The sequence below is a fragment of the Chionomys nivalis genome, chromosome 16 (genome assembly GCF_950005125.1).
Source record: "Chionomys nivalis chromosome 16, mChiNiv1.1, whole genome shotgun sequence".
In the NCBI taxonomy this organism is placed as follows: domain Eukaryota; kingdom Metazoa; phylum Chordata; class Mammalia; order Rodentia; family Cricetidae; genus Chionomys; species Chionomys nivalis.
Genome location: NC_080101.1, coordinates 47,581,402 through 47,598,701, shown reverse-complemented (window position 1 = coordinate 47,598,701; position 17,300 = coordinate 47,581,402). Strand labels below are relative to the sequence as shown.

General features: G+C 45.2%; 1 protein-coding gene across 3 annotated transcripts in view; it reads right to left on the bottom strand.

Moving 5' to 3' along the window:
* The window catches only part of Sgk3 (serum/glucocorticoid regulated kinase family member 3), a 105,776-nt gene that overhangs the window by 42,926 nt on the left and 45,550 nt on the right, over positions 1 to 17,300 (bottom strand). Inside the window, exons 1-2 of one of the 3 annotated variants that reach the window (XM_057790923.1) lie at positions 13,683 to 13,702; positions 358 to 577 (exon numbers count right to left, since the gene is read on the bottom strand). In XM_057790923.1, coding sequence (XP_057646906.1) covers positions 358 to 453 — 96 coding nt within the window. In that variant the 5' untranslated portion in view covers positions 454 to 577; positions 13,683 to 13,702. Of the gene's footprint in view, positions 1 to 357; positions 578 to 13,426; positions 13,462 to 13,682; positions 13,703 to 17,300 lie in introns of those variants that run through there. The other 2 variants (XM_057790922.1, XM_057790921.1) reach the window with 2 other exon arrangements.

Below are 17,300 nucleotides of genomic sequence, written 5' to 3'. Positions count from 1 at the left end.
TGGACACAGATGCCGGAACTTTACCTGGTAAGCCATAGCCTCATGGCCATACATAGATTAATAGAAATCGGTTAAATTACGATGTAACAGCTAGCCAATAAGAAGCTAGAGATAATGGGCCACGCAGTGATTTAAATAATACGGTTTCTGTGTGATTGTTTCAGTTTTGGGCGGCCGGGACAAACAAGCAGCCTCCTTATAACGGCTAAAGAGGGCTCTGTGAGGACAGCTCATTCAACAGAAGCAGAACCTGGAGACACGTGGAGGAAGGGAGGCGGATTCCTAGTTAGGAAGAACACAGGCAGAGGTGGAAACATTCGCTGACTGACTCTCTTAAACTTCCCACTACACACTTACCGTGAACCTCTTCTTTTTCTCTCTGTGTTCATCAGAGCTGGGGATGCTCACACTTGGGCAGCTCTCCTTGCAGTCCATGGTACAATCTCTCTGCATGTAATGTCTTGAAGGACACAGAAACTGAATCCCAAGTTTCAAAGTCCCCAGCAGAGGGTAAAGATGATTAACTAATCCAAAATATGAAACCTCTTGAGGTAATGTTCAAACTCCATCATGGAACCTTAAACAACAGGAAAAACCACGATTAGTAAACTAATTTAAAAAAAAAATTATGAGGCTGCAGAAATAGCTCAGCAGTCAAGAGAACTGGCTGTTCTTAACACCAGTTTGGCTCTTCAGAGGACCAGTGTCCACGGCGTAAATATCAGGGGCTCATAACTGATAAACACCTTCAGTAATGTGGCAGGATACAAGATTAACTCAAAAAAAATCAGTGGTTCTTCTATATACAAATGGTAGACTACGAGAAATCAGGAAAACAACACTCTTCACAACAGTTTCAAATAATATAAAATATCTTGGTGTAACTCTAACCAAGCAACTTCAAACTTAAAGAAATGTTCAACATCCTTAGCCATCAGGGAAATGCAAATCAAAATGACTCCAGGATTCCATCATACACTTGTTACATTAACTAAGATCAAAGACACAAGTGACAGCTCATGCTGGTGAGGATGTGGAGCACAGGGAACACTCCTCCACCGCTTGTGGGAGTGCAAACTTGCAGAGTCACTATGGAAATCAATAGTGTAGTTCCTTAGAAAGACGGGAATCAATTTACTTCAAGATCCAGCTATCCCACTCCCGAGCCTATACCCAGAGACCACTTCATCCTACCACAGAGACATTGCTCAATTATGTTTCCCACAGCTCTATTCGTGAATAGCCAGAAATGCGAACAGCCTAGATGACCCTCAACAGAAGAACGGATAAAGAAAATGTGGTACATTCACACAACGGAGTGTCAGTTGTAAAAATGACATCATGAAATTTTCATGCACATGGATGGAATTAGAAAAAAAATCATCCTGCATGAGGTAACCCACAGCCAAAAAGATAAATATGGTATGTATTCGCTTATATGTGGATATTAGTCATTAAATAAATGATTACCAATCTACAATCTGTAGACCTAGAGAGGTGAGGTATAAAGAAAGGGACGGGCGGGGGGCGGGGAGGGACAACACATGAATCTCTCTGAGAGGGGGACATGGAATAGATTTTATGGATGGGAGAGATGGGAACTGGAGGATCAGGTTGAGAGGGGGAGGGGAGAGAGCACTGAGGAAGGGAATGTTGAGAGGGACAGCTAGTACTGAGGGGCATTTGAGGAGTGGTATGGAAACCTAGCGCAGTGGAAACTTCCTAAAATATATGAAGGCACTCCTAATAAAGTCTCCAAATAATGAGGGAAATGGAGTCCCAGCTGGTCATCTCTTGTCACCAATCAAAGCTTCTAGTAGTGGTACTAGATTATATTCAATTGAGTGTTGGCCAGTGGGGTCACATGGAAATCCCCAAATACCTCAGGCTGTTGCCAAGACAATGGTTGCTCTTTATAAACTGACGGCAAGGACCATTGCTGAAGACAACAACCGCATAATTGACCGTATGTGGAGAGGCCAAGCTGGTGCCTACACAGAACATTCACCCCAGTTCTAGTGTCTGCAGTATGGTAGATTACTCGGCAGGCTACCAAGAGAGAAATGTAAACACCAAGCCAGCCACAAAATCTTTGATCTACAAGCTTCCTGCCTGCAAGAAATGCCATGGCAATGGTGGCACAAAATTTGTGTGTGGGAGTAACCAACCATTGTCTGATCTGGCTTAAGGCCCAGTCCATGAGATGAAGCCCATACTCAACACTGCTTGGGTGACCAAGAACCAGAGACCAGCTAGCTCAGAGACTTGGGTAAAACCAAATAGTACCGGTCAAAAAAAAAACAAAACAACAACAACAACAAAAAAAATGAGGCAATGAAACGACTCCTAATGATTTTGCTAAATTCATAGGTCAGTGCTGTGTTCAGCCATTGTCTGAGGGGCTTCCTCCTGCAGCAGAGGAACAAATACAGAGCCCCACAGCCAGACATGCAGAGAGAGAAAGATCATGCAATACACAGCTCTAAATAGAATGTCTCCATCAAATCCCTCCCATCACAGCTCAGAGAACCCTGATAAAGAGTAGTGTGTGAACCAGAGGAGATGAAGGACACCAGGAGAACAAGGCCCTCTAAATCATCTGAACAAAGCCCATATGAACTCTCAGAGACTGAAGCAGTAAGCACAGGGCCGACAAGGGTCTGCACCAGGTCCTTGGAGCATATATTAGAGCTTTCAGTTAGGATTCCTGAGTGGGTCTCTGATTCTAGTGCCTTCTCTTGGGGCTCTTTTCCTTTTGTTGGTCTGCCTTGTCTAACTTCAATGTGATGGGTTTTGTTTTAACTTATATTTTATTTTGTTATGTTTGGCTGTTATCTCTTACAAGCCTGTTCTCTTCTAGTGAGAGACAGAAAGGGAGTGGATTCAGATGGGAGAGGTGGGGAAGAAAGAAATGGAAGAAGTGGAGGGAGGGGATACACTCAGATATACTGACTGATAAAAGAACCTATTTTTAGTAAGAGGGGAAAAAAGATAAAAATGGGACCCATATTAATAAGTGATAGCCCTCCTATAGAGGGCGAGGATCATGCAAGGTATCACAGGATGCGTGTGGACAGATGACAGAGGACTAGAAATCCAAGCAGCTGATGAGATTGTAACGAGGGCTGGGATTACGTCCAGCTGCTCTTGAAAGTGTACGCAAAGTAAATGACTAGTTGAATGTGATTGCTTTAGTCTTTAATTTCTTCTAGCTGCCAGAAGATAGGACTAAAAATACGGGCCAGAATTGAATGGTAACCAGTGAGGAGCAATTATACAAGCAACACTGTAGTCTGAGACGCTCCCATAAGGGCTCTCGTTGGAAAGTAGACTTTGGATGGCAGATGCAAGCACTGGAGCACCATGACTGAGGCTCAGAATGCTGGCCTCCAACTCCACTCAACTGAATTTCTCAACTCAATGGAGCTACCTGACCTCCTCTAGGGACATCCAGGTCTCCAGAGTCTTCCCATCTCCATGCTCCATGGGACCCTTTCAAGTTGTTCTTCAAGATGCCATTTCCCCTCACTCATGTTTGTAGTGATATTTTGTTTATGAAAACATAAACAAATAAAGCTTGCCTGAAGATCAGAGTGCAGAGCTAAGCCACTAGAGGCCAAGGAGTGGTGGTACACACCTTTAATCCTAGGTCTCAGGCCACAGAGGCAGCAGCAGCTCTGTTAGTTCAAGGCCACCCTGGGCTACACAAGACTGAATCTGTCTAAAAGAGAAATAGAGCTCACACAAAGGTGATCCCAGCACTTGGGATCAGAAGTCTTTAATCACAGCAGTAGGGAGGTGGAGACGGGAGTGATATGGCTGAGTGGAGAGGGGAATATAAAGCAGAGGAGACAGGAGCTCAGGGCAGTCTGAGGTTTGGTGGAGACAGATGCCGTCTGAGGATCGCCCCTTTGGTCTGAACATGGATAGAGGTAAAAGAACTCTCTAGTGGCTGGCCTCTCTGCTTCACTGATCTTCAGAATTAACCCCGATACCTGACTCTGGGTTTTTATTATTAAGACCAACTAAGACTGTGCTACACATGTTCTCGCTGTCTTCACAGTGAATCCCAGAGCGAGTGTTTGCTGTGCCTTGTTCACTTCAGATAATGTCGTCAATGTGGTGGATTAGTGTGGTGGCTCATGGAGTCCACGTGATGTTCAAGAAGTAAGATGCCAGAGGACCTGTAAAGTCATGGACATGTGGCAATACATAGATGAACAGAAATGGGTTAATTTATATGTAAGACCTAGTTAGTAATAAACCTGAGCAATGGGCCAAACATTTATAATTAATGTAAGCCTCTGTGTGGTAATTTGGTAAGAGGATGCCAGGCACTTGGAAACAGGCGGGTGGGAGACAAGGCTCTATATCGGATCTCTCTGTGTAGCCCTGGCTGTCCTAGAACTCCTTCTGTAGACCAGGCCGGCGTCAAACTCACAAAGATCCACCTGCCTCTGCCTCTCGAGTGCTGGGATTAAAGATATGTGCCGCCTCCTCTCAATTAGATGCTTTCAGTAAAGGATATTTATTTATTTTAAAATTTTTATTTAAGATTATGTACATATGGGTGAAACTACAGTAGAAAAATGCTCAAATTCTAGGTTAAAATTTTGTTCATCTAAACACTGCTTAAATATATGGACATTCATTTATGCTTTTAAAGCTTTTTTCTCTACAGTCCTCATTTCCTAGACTATTATATGCTAACGACTGGACCTCTCTGTTTTTGTTTAAGACAAAAATCTTTTAAGTATAAAGATCAAAGGTTCTCGTACTTTTACCTCTAGCGAGCATAGATTTAGTCTGCTCAGGTGGCAGACTGCTTGATTAGCATCTGTGAAGCCTTGGGTTCAAATCCCACACCACGAAAACTAGGCAGGTGACACATTCCTGTAATTCCAGCCCTCAAGTGGCTAGGGTAGGAAAATCAGAAGGTCAAGGTCACTGAAGCTAGTTTTGGCTAGAGAAACCCCACCCCCACCGCCTTTTAAAGCAGTTTCTAAGCCATTTCTTCAGGGATCTTAAAAGACTTTCAATACTGCCTAGCAAACTACACCACATCAGGAGGCAGACACACTCATGAATCGTCAGTATCCATTCTAAAACAACAAAGCAGAGCCACAGAGACCGAGAGTCTTGTTAAGGCAACGGATTAACACTGGAACAATGGTACTCAAAGGGAGGAGCTAAAAGATCCAGGAGGATACCAAAGGAAACCCACGGGTATATAATGCAAAACTCAGAAGATAACCTAGATGGCCTCTGATACGGTGAGGGCTTACACCTACAGCACACCAGTGAAAATGAAGACATTAAGATGGCAAGCCACAGACCGAAAGAAAATACCTGCAAAAGCTATTTAAAGAGTGCCTAAAAAGGACTTTAAAAAAAAAACACAATTTAAAAATGGGTCAAAGACCTTAACATACAATCTCATTACAGATGATACACCTCAACCAACAAGACTTGCCGCCAAGTTTCGTGACCTCGGTGTTAATATTCTGTACTGGCCTGCCCTTGGGGTCCAGACGGTTACATCCTCAGCTGCAGCCACTAAGAGCACCTCCTGTGCGCATTCACTATGTGTACCCTCTTAAAAGGTGGGCCTTGCCCACCTCCCATCTTTCTTTTTCTCTTTGTCTGTTCCTTTCTCTGTCCCCCTCTCTCTCCAGTTACTTTTGTCCCCATGGACCGGTCTCTGGCCCCTCTACCCCTTCTCTCTCCTCTTCCTATAAACCTCCATGTGAGTCCTGTTGTGTGGTGTGACTTCTCTTCACGGTATTTTTAAAATTACAACACTCAGGACTTTAGTCCTGTTCTGGGACCCACATGAAACTCCTACTCACTGTACTCTGACCTCCACATACACAGTGTGGCACACAACTGCTCCCCCAGTGCACACACAGACAAAGATAATTTAAAACAAAACATACAGATGGCAAATAAGCACCTGGAAGGAAGCTCTTAACAATGTATCATCGGAAAGATGCAAATTAAAACAAGAATTCTAGGGATATAGCTGGGATAGGATGCTTGCCTAGCACACACAGGCCCTGCATTCGTTCCCACTACGGGGAGGGGAGGAGAGGGAGGAGAAGAGAGAAGAGGTAAAAAAAGATACATGGCTATTAGAATATCCAGAAACCATGACCACCAAATGCTGTGAGAGGAACAGCAGGTCCCCATTCTCTGCTGGTGGGGATGCAGGAGAGCTGAGCCACTTCGGAAGACACTCTGCTGGAGTCTTAACGGAACCAATACATGGTTTAGAACGCTTGGTGCTCTCGTACAGGACCTGAGTTCAGTTTCCAGCACCCATTCTGGGCCACTCATTACTGCCCAAACCTCAGTTCCAGATCTGAATCCACTTCTGGCCACGGGCGCTGCACACACATGTGCACAGACACCATGCACACACAGTAAATGTTTAATACTAACAATGAAAGCCTTACCCTGTTCCCTGGCTGGCAGCACTGAGACCACATAATGCCTAGAATTCATGTAAAAGACAGACCGGCAGCTTTTCTCAGAAAGTCCAGGAAGCTGAAAGTCCCCAAACGGGTGGCACAGTCAAGCTGGCCAAGCACAGATAACTTTATTCCTATAATAAAAACTGGTTCCTACCCAAGCTGCTTCCATAGTCCAGCACCTGTGCCTTCCGGGCAGGCTAGAGTTGGCTCCATGGCCGAGAGAAAGGACATCAGTAGAGGCTCTTGGGACATGGCCACCCAGGAGCTGAAAAGAGTAGAAAAGGGTCAAGATGGAAGCCACAAGCTAACACCTTGGGGACAGAGAGCTCTGGATGGAACAGATGGCAGCTGTCAACAAGAGGGAGAGAACTAAAGATGCTAGATTAATAAACTGCCTCATTAAAACAAACAAACATAAACAAAACTAAAGGAGTTAAAAATTTACACACACACACACACACACACACAAACAACAAGAACTGCGAACGGATATCAAACAGCTTTATTCATAAACGCCCAAACTTAGAGGCAAGATATCCTTTGATGAGTAAACAGACTAATAAACTGTGATACGTACAGACAACGGAACATTTTTTAGCGCTAAAAAGAAATGAGCTCTGAAGTCACACCGGACAGGGAGGGGGCCCTTTAAACACACATCACCGAGAGAAGCGAGACTAAAAGGCTCCACTCTGCGAGAGCTCATCTAACTGAAATCCGAGTCAGGCAGAGCTACAGGACAATAGAAAGGCCGGTGGCTACAGGAGCAGCGGGGTACCAGAGAAAGAACCGGAGTGCAGGGTTTATAAAGTAGAATCTGGATGATAGATACTAAACAAGGGAATCCAGCCTTATCCCCCGTCTATATTCATACAGTGTACACCAACAGAGAAACGCCAATGGGAGCTACCCACTAGGGTGATTGTGATGAGCCTGCCAACCGGCCAGTGGTAATAATGGGGCTGGAGGAACGGATGTGTGATGGTTACGGGCAAATGGGAAATCTGCATACCTACCTCTTATTTTGACTAGGAAGCTAAAACGATCCAGGAAGAGTGAGAGACTTGAAAAATCTACTCTAGAAACATATAAATCTGTGCTTATTTACTTCCGCCTCTGAGGAGGCCTCCAGCTCCAAACATATCTGAAATGTTTCCACAGAAACACAGCCAGTCTTTGTCACATCTGTAAAATAGGTTGTCCAGAACAGATCTTAAAACCAAACAGGATCCTGATGAAAGATGCATAGTAACCTTCCCTGTTTCCCGGAGCTCACAGGATGAACCAGTCACAGCCCTCCCTGTTTTCCTTGCTAGCACATCCTTCCTCTCATGCCCGCTCCACCCCTCTTTGGTTTTTCCCTGTTCTGCACTCAGAGCTGTCCCAGTTTTCCCTGAATTTGTTATATTTTTCTTAGAGGCACCTTTATTCATCCTGATTTTTGATAATGAAAAGTGATACAGCTGGAACTAAGACGATGGAAAGTATGCATCTACCAGTTTGAGAAGTGTCCAGCGGAAGCCACAGGAGCCTGCCTACTCCCTGACACATTTTATTAGGGACAGGTTGGAGGGGAAGGAGTGAGGCGGCACAGCGGCCACTGAGGGCCCTTTGTATTCCTCAGTAGCCTCAGAACTGCCAGAGAAGGAAGGCTCTAAAGTTTCCCATGGTGCGCGGCCTGCACTTGATCCAGAACCCAGGGGACAGTGACAGCAGGGCTGGGGCCTGTACCTCTCAGTCTCCCAAGGTCACTGTGTCTTGGGGTCCCAATTACAATAGGCTGCACTGTTCTTCCTAGCCTTTCTATCCAGCTGCTCTGCAGGCCCACGGGAACACACACCTGGAGGACAGCAACCACTGGCCTGAAGGAAAGCTGGTTAACGACTGTGTGGACCGGAAGATTGCAGACAGCGGACACGGTCTCACACACAGACTCACACAAACCCACACAAATTCAACAACCGCCTTGAGACTTCAACCTGCTATCTCAGCTTCCATTCTAACCTGCCTCCACCCGGCGCCTCCCACAACAGCTCAGGGCTAAATCTGAGATAGGCTCAGAAGTTCTGGCTGAGAGGGCTGGCAAGATCTAGTAACCAGCACCTCCTAAGTGCTTAGTCAGCCTTCTGAGTCAGCATTCTGTTCTTACTCCAGTTCTCCCTCCACTACACATACCTCCAGGCTGTGTTGTCTTAATAAAATGCTTCCTCAAACACAGATTTACCGGCGCGGTGCTTCCTGTGTGTGTGTGTGTGTGTGTGTGTGTGTGTGTGTGTGTGTGTGCAGAGACAACTCTGCTGGTCATAACACCCTTAGTACAGGCACCTCAGAAACAAGGAGGGTCGGATAAACACAGATGCTTGCTTAGGGAACAGAATAGTAGAATAAAGGAAAATTTTCTCCAAAACAAGTACTTGCTTTCAAAATTTCTCCTGAAAGGGCTGGAGAGATGGCTCAGTGGTTAAGAGCATTGCCTGCTCTTCCAAAGGTCCTGTGTTCAATTCCCAGCAACCACACGGTGGCTCACAACCATCTGTAAAGAGGTCTGGCGCCCTCTTCTGGCCTTCAGGCATACACACAGACAGAATATTGTATACATAATAAATAAATATTAAAAAATTTCTCCTGAAAGTAAGCTTTACTGGCAATCACATTTGAAGATATTCCTCAAAGCACACTAACTATAACCAATTACATATTTAAATCATAGTACTTAATGAAATTACAGCCCATGACTCAAGTCCTGACCTACTGACTATACCACTAGCAAAAGCAATGCATAAAATTTTAACTGCAACTTGTAAAACGTCTAAAACTAAGACCTTTACATGTAGTTTCCCTAGCAACTGTTCTCTGCATTAGTAACTGCATGCTTCATTAAGGAATGGCGAAATAAACGCACGCCTATGTTTGCCTACGTATTCAAACTCAAGAACAAAGTTAGGCTAAGGCGTACCCCAACACAAAAAAATCCAGCTCAGTTTGGGATGCAGCAGAAAAAGAGATAAAAACTGAATTGTAGAAATGTTTGAAGTTGGGCTGGAGAGATAGCTCAGTGGTTAAGAGCATTGCCTGCTCTTCCAAAGGTCCTGAGTTCAATTCCCAGCAACCACATGATGGCTCACAGCCATCTGTAATGAGGTCTGGTGCCCTCTTCTGGCCTGCAGACATACAGACAGACAGAATATTGTATACATAACAAATAAATAAATAAATATTTAAAAAAAAAAGATTTGAAGTTAAAAAAAAAAAAAAAGCCAGAGTCTTACTCTCGCTGGTCTCAAATTCCAGATCCTCTTATCTCAGCTTCTTGAACAAATTCATGAATCAAGTTTATTTCTGAAAGTACCACAAGTAAAATAAAAACAACGATACAATTAGAATATGTACACAGACACATTTTTTGTTTGTTTTTTGAGACAGGGTTTTAGAGCGTGCAGTTTTGGAGCCTGTCCTGGAACTAGCGCTTGAACACCAGGCTGGCCTTGAACTCAGAGATCCACCTGCCTCTGCCCCCGAGTGCAGGGATTAAAGGCGTGTGCCACCGCCACACGGCTCACAGACACAGGGACTTTGTTAAACCAAATGCTGATATCAAGTAAAAACTATAAGCTTCAACAACCAACTCATAGCGACCACATTCCTCCAAGGACATAGAAACTCTGGGATGTATCTTCTCCAGGCATACAAGAAAAGAAACTAAGAAAGAGGCATGGACACATTTTAAGATTAAAAACAACGAAGCCAGGCACAGTGTGCCTGTAATCCCAGCTCTCAAAGAGGCTGGGGCAGGAGGGCTAAGACTTCAAGGCCACCCTAGACTACAAGGGTGGGGAGGAGACGGACACACAGAGAAATTACGGCGTGTGAAGTCAGAGCCAAACAGAAGAAGAGAATGTTCCATTCCACCCAGCTCAGAAAGCAAAGCAGAGAAATGGGACTGTGTGTGCCCAGAGATATAAAAACAAAATACAGTTTAGGAATAATACTCCACAAGAAATCCAAAGCTGCAGACAGTACCCTGTGCAATCTGCCTTGTCCGGACACTTCCTGAGTGAGGTTAACATTATATATTTTTAAAAAGTATCAGCCTGCCTGTTATGCATCAAAATACCCTGCTCTACCGACACCCACTCCCTTAGAAACCTACACTCAGTGTTTCCATCTCCATCTTTTTAACATCCTACTCAATTCCCCTGCCCTCCAAGACCCTACTCTCAAAACAAGCAGCGAGACTCCACCTTTAATGATCTGGAGCTCTATTAGAACTTGAGTTCACACTTACTTAAAAAGCAGAGACACGAGCCTCACGTTTCCTTTAAAGGTAACTGGGGAAATGGAAAAAGAAAACATGGAAATTCTGTGTGCATAGTTCAAGTCCGGTTTAGATGCAGCAACAGATTAAAAGAAAAACACTAAAAGAATCGTAAGGAAAAGAAGATCGATCAGTTTCTGGGGAAACTTACCACCAGAGCTCTGAGAAAGAGTGACCCAACTCCAACTAAACCCATCCAGTATCTGGGGGTGCTATGGGGTGAGCTGGATGGGGGCGGGGCACTCTACCCAGAAAGGGCAGTCAAGACCTGCAGCACAACCAGGCCAGTTTTTCTGAACTGAGGAAAGCAACCAAGTCATTAACAAAAACAACCATCACGAAGCAATCAATAACTCATCTGGGGATTTTACAAAGTCCTGCCACTGGAATCTTACTTCGTATTTCAAACCCAAAGTTGGGAATCACTGTTTTTATCTATCTGTAGGACACAGCGGCTGAAAATGTGTATTTGAGATCACCAAGAGGGAGGAAGATTGAATACACTTGGCTTCTCACTCTGCAGAAGTGAAAGCTTCGGAAAGGAGAACTACAGGGCTGTAGGTGTATCAGAGGGGACAGAAGAGGACTTAGAAACAAGGGGAGTGGCTTGTATGAAAAAAAAAACAGCGAGTAACTTAGCTGTTTGCCTGTCTAGTGCAAGGTATGGGGGATTTAAACGTGGCCTCAAAGTTTTATTCCAGGGCGACGAGGAGGAATAATTGAGAGTAGGGGGAGGGGCCGGCAAAGCAAAGTGTTGGTACATTAGCTGCTGTGATTATTAGTTGTGCTGGAAGTATCTGCTCAAATCTGCACAGCCAGTATCTTCTCGTGCCAAGTACTGTTTCCAGGCACTCGAGATACAGCAGGGAACACACGTGGAAGCACCCTTAGCCACATGGAACCTCTCGTGGCAGACAGCAGAGGAGTAATTACATAAACAGGTAAGTATACGTTCTGGGAAGTGCGGGGTGGCATGCAATTCTAAATAAGAAGAAAACATCTGAACAAATACCCGGAGGTAAGGAAGTGAGCCGAGCACAGAGTCGGGAGTCAGCAACAAACGCGCCAGTAACTCAGAATGATTTTACTATGAAAGGCTTTTGAAGTGAGCAGCTACATTGCCACATAACCTCTGCATTCCCATTTCAGGGCTAGCATTCCGGGTGTCGCTTCCTGACTGTATCCTACCCAATCCAGGAAACTTCACCAGCAACACAGTGATAACAAGCTGACAATGAAGTCAGTTCGTTTATGTTGGTTTTACCTTCTGCACACAGAGAAACGGGCGCTGCCTTTGGAAAAACAAAAGCAAAGCCCTGTTAGAACATGTTTGCACAAAGTTTAAGACAATCATCTTGCTCTCAAAGCAATAATTGATGCAGCAACTTCCAGACTTGTGATTTAAATCAAAGGTGCTGAAGAATGACGATGAATCATGCAGTTAAGCTACCAAGCAAGACACCGCTGAGAGAAGAAACCCACAGCGCCATAAAACTGTCGAAAATAAAAACGGTAACATCTTCCTTTGGTTTCATAACTTGTTGATCAGCAGAGCTGAGACCTAAGCTCTGCCATTTACTGGTTCTGGGTCTTTTTTTCTTTTGAGACAAGGTCTATCCTTGAACTATGAAGCCCAGGCTTGCCTGGAACTTTCAGCTATCCTCCTGTCTCTGGCTGCGGAGGGCAAGGGTTACAAGCCCGCACTTGTAACCACATCCGGCTTCCACATCTCTTTCGATCCTGTTTCTCCGGGCCAAACTATTGTTCGGATGACGTCTGCTTACCTATTTTGGGTGCTCTGGTTTATGCACTCTTGCAATAGTATAGTACAAAATAAGCATTTACCCCGAACAGCACAAGTTTTGAATCAAGTCATGAGAAATGCTTTCCAACAAATCTACCTCGACTCTCAAGAGGAGGTTACATTCACCCTAAAAGGTATCTATCTTCTTCCATCCTTCCTTTAGAATAGTCCTCAAAACTAAGGTTTATGAGTACAGGAGTGTAATTTAGCTCACCGGCAAGCATATGCTGGGGTGGGGGGAGGTTCCACCCCAAGCACCATACAGAAGAAAAGAGAAGTGTTTGTAAGGTTTAGTGAGGAACTGATTTGAAAGAAAGTGAAGAACAGACTACCTTTAGTACTTGAGAAAAGAACCTTAAATTGTCCTCAGTTCATAAACACTGCCTCAAAGGGATCTCCCAAGCAATCAGACAACCAGCTCTGAGGAGAGGCGTCGATTCTCAGAAATGACAACCTTAGAGATTCATGCTCAGCAGAATGCAAAGAGCGAAAATAACCAGCGCTCGTTGCCAGGCACTAGTATTAACCCAATCTTCACAACAATTCAGGAAGATCCCAAGCACCAGCACATCATTTTACATACCTGAAAACCACGGCGCACAGAAGCTGAGCAAACCGCTCAAGTTTTGTTGGTTAATAAGTACACCGGAGCTCAGGTATTCCAACTTAGAAGCCTGCGCGCTAATCTCCGAGTCCTGCTCCCTACCGGAACCCTGGCGTCCTCTAACAGCCCCCCACTAATCGCAGCTTTCCGTTCCGGCGGGCAGCTCTTAGTCAAAGTCCTGGACCAAGCACCAGCCGTGTATTTTAAGGACCATAAAACCTGTACACTACCTGAGGTTTCTGGGTGTTTGGGAAGGGCGCGCGTGTGGAACCACTCGAGCCTCCTCCCTCCGGAGGAAGTGCGGTGGCCAGAGCCGCAGCTCTCCCGCAGCACCGGTGAGCGGTCGGCGTCCCGTCCCGCGAGGGCCCGCCCACTGGGCCCGCCCCGCCCGCCCCGCCCCACTCCCGCACGCAAATCCCCGGGGAGGAGGGGGCAGCCGGGACACACCTGCGGCCACCCGGCCCACCGGGTTCCCACCGCGCTTACCTAGGGAACCCAACCCGTGCGTGCGCGTGGCGAGCTGGAAGCGACACGGCTGCGCCACGCCAGCCCGGCCGGCCTCGGCAGTCGTCCCCGGGGCGCCGGGCGCCCCGCCCACATCCGCGTCCCGCCCCCGCCAGTCACCTGGCGCCTGACAAAGGTTTCCGCAGACCGCGTCCCGAGAGGTCCCGAGTAAATAAAGCCTGACGCTTACTCCCCTCCCCCCACCACCGAGTGGGGGTTGAACCTGGGCAAGGAGGCAGAAAGGGAAGAGAAGAAAAGTCCTACAGGCTTAAAGTGAAGAGGGGTGGGGTGGAAAAGGCAAAGCTGTCTTCAGGGTCCAGCTAAGGTGAGATCTCAGAGTGACCCACAAGGCTCACTCGGGTACCCAGTCAAGGTAGGAGTCACACGCGAATTCAGTGTTCCACGTGCAAAGAGTTTTTGCATTGGGAAGTGTATTCAGAGGAGCAAAGAATAATTCCCGTTACTAACCTCCATCTCGGGCCCTCTTGCTTCCTTTAAAATTATAAGGGGGCACGGTGTCGCACTCAGTTTGCAATCAGCACTTATGAGGCTGAGGCAGGCTTGGCTACACAATGAGTTCTAGGCGAAACTGGACTACACGTGCCCCTGTGGACCGATGGGTGCGTGGGTGGGTGGGTGGATGGATGGATGAAATGATGGACAGACAGACGGGTGAGCGGATGGGTGGGTGAGTGGACGGACAGACGGACGTGAGCGGATTGGTGGGTGAGTGGACGGATAGACGGGTGGATGGAGGGCGGACGGGTGGGTGGATGGATGGATGGATGGATGGACGGACGGACGGACGGGTGAGTGGACGGACGGGTGGGTGGGTGGATGGATGGACGGACGGACGGACGGATATAAAGTAGACTTGGGAGGTGGAGGCAAAGCGATCAGAGTCGAGGTCACCCTCTGTTACATAGCCAGTTCAAGGGCACTCTGGGCTACTTGAGACCCTGGAAAGCGAGGGGGTTGGGGGTAAAGGAAAGGAGGGAGTGAGGAAGAAAGGAAAGAATTATGGGTACTGACTAAAGGTAAGAATCATCACCCCCATCTTAAATTATAACTGTCCCCCCTCTCTCGGGCACATTTAAGAGGGCAGACCTGTCCCACCGAAGCCAAGTGTGGCATAGTTAAATGAGACCTGCCAGAGACCTGTCTCAGACCCTGCTTCTGTACTAGGCACCAACAGTTTGGACTAAAAATCAAAATGTACTCTCTGAAGTCCCACGGCACTAAAATTATTGCACCTTCTCAGACAGGAAAACAAAAAATAAAGAAATTTTCTGAATTGGCCAATAATCCATCATTTAAAAACCCTTTAGTTGTTACAAAAATTAACCTTAAGTAATCTGCTGTTAACCCATCAGTTACTTTTCTATCTTTGGTTTCCCTGTCTCCATCATATTAGGAAAGCAACTTAACAAATAACTAATCCCCTTTTCTATGAACCCCCTTTTCAGCCCTGTTCTGGCTATAAAAGCAGTCCGTTCTGCTGGGCTCTTTTATGGAGTCAGTGTGGCTCAAGTCTAGGTTAGCAAAGTAAAAGCCAATTAAGATCTATAAGTTGCATTTATTTAACAGCACTGGGGACTGAACCTAGGGGCTCATGCAGGCAAAACAAGCGCCCTGCCACTGAACTACAGCCCAAATGCTCCCTCCCCTAATTTTCTTTTCTTTTCTTGACATAATGAATGTTCATGATGTGTTACTTCTTGGTTTGTGATTAGGTCTATGGAGTAAAAGAAAGCAAGGGCCCTTAACTACGAAAGCATCTAATTTGATAATGACACGAATCAACTCATTTGATTGATTTAGCAACTGAATAAAAGCAGGGGAAAATGGGGCTTACTGTACCAATAAAGTAGAAACTGACACACAAAAACCTCTACTGTAAGGATCTTAGAAATGAATGCCAAGAGGCCAGCAGCCTACAGGGAAGTCACAAAAAACCGCAAAGCCCTCAATTTGCATGTCAGTAAAATGAAGGTTGCCTCCTAGATCTAAATGCCCTTCCAGAGTTTCTCCTACTAGACACAACTCTACAAGAAGGAATAGACGGAATGGCCAATCAGTGTCCATAAAATAAGCGAGGCTTAAAATCAGAACAAAACCAAACAGCTTCTGGGATCCGTGTATGGCATCACTCACCCCATTCAGGCTCTTTCCCGAATTTCCTGTGTGTGATAGTAATGGTGATACTCTTGTCCAAGATCAAACCTTTGTCCTATCTTCTTCACAGGGGTCCCAAGATCCCCAACTTTCCCTGTCTGGGGTCTCTTTTGTGATCTTTCCCCATTTTCACTGCCATTATTGTAAGAAGTACAAATTCAGAGAACTCAAGATTTTCGCTCTGACCCTGATCTACTTTCTGGCAAACGCCCAGCTTTTCTCATCAGTCACTGATGACTGGCTCCTTGACGATACCCACAGCATGTAGCTTGTACTACCTCTGCCTCTTAGCCCACAGGAGCCTCTTCTTGGTCCTGACCAGTTACACAGCTCGCAGACTTAGATGATAACAGCTACAGTGGTTCAACACTGTTCTCAGCGCTGCTTCTATGGTTCTCTCTTAACGTTTATCTCCAAAACTAAAGTGTAGGTTACTTATTAAATGTCCCCAGACCCCAAAAAATGCAGGTAGAAACTTTGATTCTTAGTATCCCAAGAAGCCTAACTAAAATTCAGTATCCAACTATAGTTTGGCTTTTCAAGTTACCAGCAACAAGATTCTCTATTTTTCATTATTAAAATAGCATGATACTGAAACACTAAGTCATATAACACTAACCAAAATTAAGAGTGGCAGTATTATGTGCTTGATTCATATAAAATTGGGAAAATAAGAAGTTATTAAATCAGACTTGTTTTGAAGAATAAATCCTTGAGATTCATGGAGATAATAAAAAATAAAGAGCAGGAGCTAAGAATATATATTATATATAATATAGAGTAAGAGCCAATTAACATACATAAAGCAGGAGCTAAGAATATATATTATATATAATATAGAATAAGAGCCAATTAACATATATAAAGCAGGAGCTAGGGATATAAAATAGATCCTTATGTATTATATATCCTTAGCTCCTGAGATTATATATATAATATATTATATATAATCTGTGATAATGTGCAAGGCCTTGGTTTCAAAGGCCAGAGCTCAAGAAAGGAAGATAGTTTTGGTTTTCTTTTACTTGTTTGAAGGATGTTCAAACCCTTAAAAATATAACTGCCCTATGACCCAGCTCTTTCGTCCCTAGCATATGCACAGAGAATCCCATACTCTACCACAGAGGTATTTGCTCCTCTAGGATTATTGCTACTCTGTTTACTATAGCAAGGGATGGAACCCACCCAGTTATCCATCAGCAGAAGAATGGATTAAGGAAAATTTGGTACATATGTAAAATCAAATATTACTCAGCTCTAAAGAAAAATGAAATCACAAAACTGGCAGGAATATTAAACAGGGTTATCCAGTCTCAGAAAGAAAAAAGCTGCGTGTTCTCCTTCAGATGAGGTCTCTATCATGTCATGCACACATGTATGTAGGCGAACAGATGTATGTGGGGTACAGTATAACGTTCAGAAAGG